The sequence below is a fragment of the Penaeus vannamei genome, chromosome 30 (assembly GCF_042767895.1).
Source record: "Penaeus vannamei isolate JL-2024 chromosome 30, ASM4276789v1, whole genome shotgun sequence".
In the NCBI taxonomy this organism is placed as follows: Eukaryota; Metazoa; Arthropoda; class Malacostraca; order Decapoda; family Penaeidae; genus Penaeus; species Penaeus vannamei.
In genome coordinates, this window is record NC_091578.1 from 24,109,300 (window position 1) to 24,116,799 (window position 7,500).

Genomic DNA, 7,500 nt, shown 5'->3' on the forward strand with positions numbered 1-7,500 from the left:
TAATACATGCAGCCTCACACACACGCAGACACACGACACACACAGACACATAAATATAATACATGCACCCTCACACACACACACACACACGACACACACACACACATAAATATAATACATGCACCCTCACACACACACACACACACGCCACACACACACACATAAATATAATGCATGCACCCTCACACACACACACACACACGACACACACACACATAAATATAAAACATGCACCCACACACACACACACACACACACGACACACACATAAAAATAAAACAAGCACCCACACACACACACACACACGACACACACACACACATAAATATAATGCATGCACCCTCACACACACACACACACACGACACACACACACACATAAATATAATGCATGCACCCTCACACACACACACACACACGACACACACACACACATAAATATAATGCATGCACCCTCACACACACACACACACGACACACACACACACATAAATATAATGCATGCACCCTCACACACACACACACACACACACACGACACACACACACACATAAATATAATGCATGCACCCTCACACACACACACACACACGACACACACACACACATAAATATAATGCATGCACCCTCACACACACACACACACATAAATATAATGCATGCACCCTCACACACACACACACACACACACGACACACACACACACATAAATATAATGCATGCACCCTCACACACACACACACACACACGACACACACACACACATAAATATAATGCATGCACCCTCACACACACACACACACACACACATAAATATAATGCATGCACCCTCACACACACACACACACACACGACACACACACACACATAAATATAAATCATGCACCCTCACACACACACACACACACACACATAAATATAATGCATGCACCCTCACACACACACACACACACACGACACACACACACACATAAATATAATACATGCACCCTCACACACACACACACACACGACACACACACACACATAAATATAATACATGCACCCTCACACACACACACACACACGACACACACACACACATAAATATAATACATGCACCCTCACACACACACACACACACGACACACACACACACATAAATATAATACATGCACCCTCACACACACACACACACGACACACACACACACATAAATATAATGCATGCACACTCACACACACACACACACACACGACACACACACACATAAATATAATACATGCACCCTCACACACACACACACACACACGACACACACACACACATAAATATAATGCATGCCCCCTCACACACACACACACACACGATACACACACACACATAAATATAATGCATGCACCCTCACACACACACACACACGACACACACACACATAAATATAATACATGCACCCTCACACACACACACACACACGACACACACACACACATAGATATAAATCATGCACCCTCACACGCGCACACACACACGTCACACACACACACATAAATATAATGCATGCACCCTCACACACACACACACACATGACACACACACACACATAAATAAAATGCATCCACCCTCACACACACACACACACACACGACACACACACACACACACACATAAATATAATGCATGCACCCTCACACACACACGCACACACGACACACACACACACATAAATATCATACGTGCACCCTCGCACACACACACACACACACACACACACACACACACACACACACACACACACATAAATATAATGCATGCACCCTCACACACACACACACACACGACACACACACACACATAAATATAATGCATGCACCCTCACACACACACACACACACACGACACACACACACATAAATATAATGCATGCACCCTCACACACACACACACACGACACACACACACACATAAATATAATGCATGCACCCTCACACACACACACACACACACGACACACACACACACATAAATATAATGCATGCACCCTCACACAGACACACACACACACACACACACACGACACACACACACACATAAATATAATGCATGCACCCTCACACACACACACTCACGCCACACACAGACACATAAATATAATGCGTGCTCCCTCACACACTCACACACACACACGACACTCACACACACATAAATATAATGCATGCACCATCACACACGCACACACTCACACGAGACACACACACACATAAATATAATGCATGCACCCTCACACACACACACACACACACACACACACACACATAAATATAATGCATGCACCCTCACACACACACACACACACGACACACACACACACATAAATATAATACATGCACCCTCACACACACACACACACGACACACACACACACATAAATATAATACATGCACCCTCACACACACACACACACACACACACACACACACGACACACACACACACATAAATATAATGCATGCACCCTCACACACACACACACACACACACACACACACACATAAATATAATACATGCACCCTCACACACACACACACACACACACACACACACACACACACACATAAATATAATGCATGCACCCTCACACACACACACACACACACGACACACACACACACATAAATATAATGCATGCACCCTCACACACACACACACACACGACACACACACACACATAAATATAATGCATGCACCCTCACACACACACACACACACACGACACACACACACACATAAATATAATGCATGCACCCTCACACACACACACACACACACATAAATATAATGCATGCACCCTCACACACACACACACACACGACACACACACACACATAAATATAATACATGCACCCTCACACACACACACACACAAGACACACACACACACATAAATATAATGCATGCACCCTCACACACACACACACACACGACACACACACACACATAAATATAATGCATGCACCCTCACACACACACACACACACGACACACACACACACATAAATATAATGCATGCACCCTCACACACACACACACACGACACACACACACACATAAATATAATACATGCACCCTCACACACACACACACACACGACACACACACACACATAAATATAATGCATGCACCCTCACACACACACACACACACGACACACACACACACATAAATATAATGCATGCACCCTCACACACACACACACACACGACACACACACACACATAAATATAATGCATGCACCCTCACACACACACACACACGACACACACACACACATAAATATAATACATGCACCCTCACACACACACACACACACGACACACACACACACATAAATATAATACATGCACCCTCACACACACACACACACACACATAAATATAATGCATGCACCCTCACACACACACACACACACACACACACACACACACACACACACACATAAATATAATGCATGCACCCTCACACACACACACACACACATAAATATAATGCATGCACCCTCACACACACACACACACACATAAATATAATGCATGCACCCTCACACACACACACACACACGACACACACACACACATAAATATAATGCATGCACCCTCACACACACACACACACACACACACACACACACACACACACACACACACACACACACACACACATAAATATAATGCATGCACCCTCACACACACACATACACACGACACACACACACACATAAATATAATGCATGCACCCTCACACACACACACACACAGGCTTCAACCATACCAGGGCCGAAAGATGTAAAAAGGTTGCTAAACGACTGCACTGGGGAATCTTTGCGTCCAGGTTAGATTCGCTAATCGGGAAATATGGGCGTGAAGTTGCCGATTCCAGTTATCTCGTACATTTCTCTAGCAAATCTGTAAGTCGAACGGGAAAGATTTATTGATAGCAAAATGCCCTGGTAAATTTCCTCTTCAAAATGTACAGATTTCAAACCAGAGTCCCTGACTTTATAGCTGAAATACAGTGAAGTTAAAGAAATTGCCTTAACTAAAAAAATAAAAGAATAGATAAACAATAAATAAGAAAATAAAAGAATAGACAAAACAATAGATAAATAAATCAATCAGAGAGGGAAGTAAATCGACGACACCAACCTGTATCGCCGTCGCGTCCACACGTCCGGGTAGACGACCTCGCCGCCCGCCAGATAGCCCGTCCAGAAGCCGTAGCTGCCCATGGTGACGATGCTGTGGTTGCACGACGACAGCAGCGCCATGTCCTCGAAAGCTGATTTACCTGGAAGTTCGAACAGTTTATATAAACACACACGCATACGCATACGCACAGGCACACACACACAAACACACACACACGCACGCACACGCAATCATATATACACACTCATACACGCACATACGTATTTATATATCTTAAACGTATGAACGACCTCAGCGGCTAAAGCTCCTTCAGGGGCTTAGAAAACGGTTGAAAAGGCGCCAATTTTGAAAAATGTGTTCAGGAGGAGAAATCCTCCTCGAACGCGGAACACGCCACTAATGCTCTGACTATGGCTCGAACATGCGACTGGAATCATGACTAAAGTAATACTATTTCATCTAAAGACGCAAAAAAGTGAAATTTAAATTCCATTTTTTTCAGATTTTTCTTCATATTCTCTGCCAGGGAGTATCAGCTAATTAAAGTGTTCCAGATTAGAAGAGGTGCCAGATAACCTCTCCCTGTTTGTCTTTCTCCCTCTCTGTCTGTCTCTCTCTCTCTCTCTCTCTGTCATTGTCTCTGTCTCTCTCTCTCTCTCTCTGTCTGTCTGTCTCCCCCTCTCTCTCTAACAATGCGTGTGTGTGTATGCATATTATACATGTGTCTATGGGTATATCTGTACTTTTCTATGAATGGCAGTACGCGTTTCCAAGCATGCATTTTACACCCGTCTTATACCGCGCCAATATTTCTTTCACTGGAATTACCTGTATACATGGATAAAAAGCCTTAATATTCCCAGCATAGCCATTCCATCCTTACCTGAGGAGAAATACACATCCGAGTGCATACCGAGGCTCCTCCTGACGAAGGCCATGTCGTCCGAAGCCACCACGAAGGCCACCTTATTGGAGAACTTCTTCCTGTAGTAGTTGAGGGCCCGCGTGAAGTACGTGGTCCCGGGCAGTTTGCTTCCGAAGGCCCACTGGAAAGCAGGAAGGCGAGCGATCTCTTTTTTGCGGGTATGAGCGGAATGTTTTTGTCAAAGGATTGAAAAAAATATATTTCGGTGATATAGATGGGATGATAGAAATAAAATGGCTGTGGATATAATCACTCTGATAACGAGATGGTGATGGCATTGACAGTAATGGTAATAATGATGATTTTGTGAGAGAACGACGGGCATTTTCGATGGGAATCGACGTTTAACTAATGTGAAACTGGAATTTTTATTATTCTGACAACTGTTGTGCACATTGTTCACTGTGACAGATATAGAAAAAATATGAATGAAAATGAATAATTTTAGTATGAAAAAATTCTATACCGCCCTTCAACTAAATCTTCACCAGAATGGTAAGGATGCAATTCTCACGAAGATTTCATCGAAACGCGGAAATCCCAACCGTTTCATCGTGCATCGCATCCATTCGCATTTCTCCCTTCTTCGGCAGCCTGGCTTTCGAAAGAGACAGCCCCTGCTTAGGAGAGTCAACGAACCAGACCATAACTTCCCGCAACCAAGACCTTTTAAGAGACAGTCACACTCAACTTACACTGGCGTGGCTTGCGTAGTCAGTTCGACGGACGTGGAACCCGACCAGCACCGGGAGGACAGTGCTGTTGTTGGCGGATTGCCACTTCTGTTGCACGTCTGCCAGGATCTCTCTCGCCTGTGTGTATAGACGTCGCTTTGTGTCCGTCATATCTCTTGCTTTCAATTTATATATGTATATATATATATATATATATATATATATATATATATATTTATATATATGTATATATATATATATATATATATATATATATTTATATATATATATATGTATATATATATATGTACATGTTTATATATACATATGTATATGTATGCATATGTATATGTATGCATATATATATATATATATATATATATATATATATATATATATATATATATATATATATATATATATTTATATATGTATGTATATGTATTTACAAATGATTATACAGATTCAAATAAACATACCTAACAAGCCTGTATGAATGTTTAATATCAAACAGATTCTCTCTCTTTACAAATGTATATATATATATATATATATATATATATATATATATATATATTCAGGTTGACATTCAAAAATCCGGTCATCGAAAATCCGGTTCTTTCAGATTTCCGGCACCGATTTCAAAGAGCATTTTCAAATTCAGTATATAGGCGCACTATTGTTTGCTGGAGTCGCCGTTTATGTTTTAATGGCACTGTACTCTAGGATCAGCCTTGTGGCCTTGTTTGCATGTGCTAATAAGCATCCCTGTGCTCATAGTGAAACTTATGACATATGCTTTTCATTTAATGTTTAATTTCCTCAGTGAAAAGACTGTTTGCACAGTGATTTTCTATCATATATGCAGCACATATAACCATAAAAAACGGCATTTTCGAAAATCCGGCGTTCCTTAGCTCCGGAGGCTGCCGGTTTTTTTTTATGTGGAGCTGTATATATATATATATATATATATATATATATATATATATATATACATATATATATATACATACATACATGCATACACACATATATGTGTGTGTATATACCTATATATATATGTGTATCACACACACATACATGTGTATATGTATATATATATATAAATATATATATATATATATATATATATAGGTATATATATATATATATATATATATATATATATATATATATATATATATATATTCGTATGTGTGTTGTATGTATGTATGTGTGTATATATATACATACATACATACACACAAACATATAGATAAGTATAAATATCCGTACATACATCTTGTGCCTACTTCCTATACTATGATGACATGATATTATCGTCCTGTGGTTAAGTGCATGAATAAGACTCGCCTTTCGTTGTATTTCTTGTGCGAATGTAAATTCTCGTCTCAGGTCTTCCTTGAAGAAATTGAACAGATGAATTTCGAATAGACAATCTGAAAAGAAAAAAAAGATGCAACGGACGGAGCACCCAGACATACAGACATGCAGGACATTTTCGTTCATGAAAGAAGAATGTTCTTCTCTTGTTTAAATAAATATTTACTTCTGAGGACGAAGGTGTGGGGACCGAAAAGACCTGCGGCGGCAAATTCAATTTTCGTGAAATTGTAATTGCTTATTCCTCCAGTTCTTCCCAGTTGCCTCCAGCCCGTCGTGTTGCAGCCGCCTGTTGGGAATGTGCGAATCAGTAGAAAGCAAAGATGAGACAGCA

The 7,500-nt window shown here is 40.7% G+C and overlaps 2 protein-coding genes across 2 annotated transcripts in view; both read right to left on the reverse strand.

The window, feature by feature from the left end:
- Positions 1 to 3,634: 3,634 nt before the first annotated feature.
- Positions 3,635 to 5,951, reverse strand: LOC113818155 (galactoside 2-alpha-L-fucosyltransferase SEC1). The gene is made up of 4 exons (XM_027370314.2): positions 5,802 to 5,951; positions 5,065 to 5,227; positions 4,179 to 4,320; positions 3,635 to 3,938 (listed from the first exon to the last, which is right to left on the reverse strand). The coding sequence occupies exons 1-4, from the start codon at positions 5,949 to 5,951 to the stop codon at positions 3,875 to 3,877; spliced, it is 519 nt and encodes a 172-aa protein (XP_027226115.2). The 3' UTR covers positions 3,635 to 3,874.
- Positions 5,952 to 6,479: 528 nt separating this feature from the next.
- The window catches only part of LOC113816175 (uncharacterized), a 9,743-nt gene continuing 8,722 nt past the window's right edge, over positions 6,480 to 7,500 (reverse strand). The window contains exons 5-7 of the mRNA XM_027368219.2: positions 7,333 to 7,455; positions 7,137 to 7,222; positions 6,480 to 6,548 (exon numbers count right to left, since the gene is read on the reverse strand). Of these exons, the coding sequence (XP_027224020.1) occupies positions 6,480 to 6,548; positions 7,137 to 7,222; positions 7,333 to 7,455 (278 nt within the window). The remainder of the gene's footprint in view (positions 6,549 to 7,136; positions 7,223 to 7,332; positions 7,456 to 7,500) is intronic.

Excerpts from the sequence above, each read along its gene's own strand:
- LOC113818155 (XM_027370314.2), bottom strand. The coding sequence starts at position 5,951 with ATGACGGACACAAAGCGACGTCTATACACACAGGCGAGAGAGATCCTG. Across the intron at positions 4,321-5,064 it reads GGATGTGTATTTCTCCTCAG|GTAAATCAGCTTTCGAGGAC; the intron begins GTAAGGATGGAA and ends TCGAACTTCCAG. Across the intron at positions 3,939-4,178 it reads TGGACGCGACGGCGATACAG|ATTTGCTAGAGAAATGTACG; the intron begins GTTGGTGTCGTC and ends TTCGACTTACAG.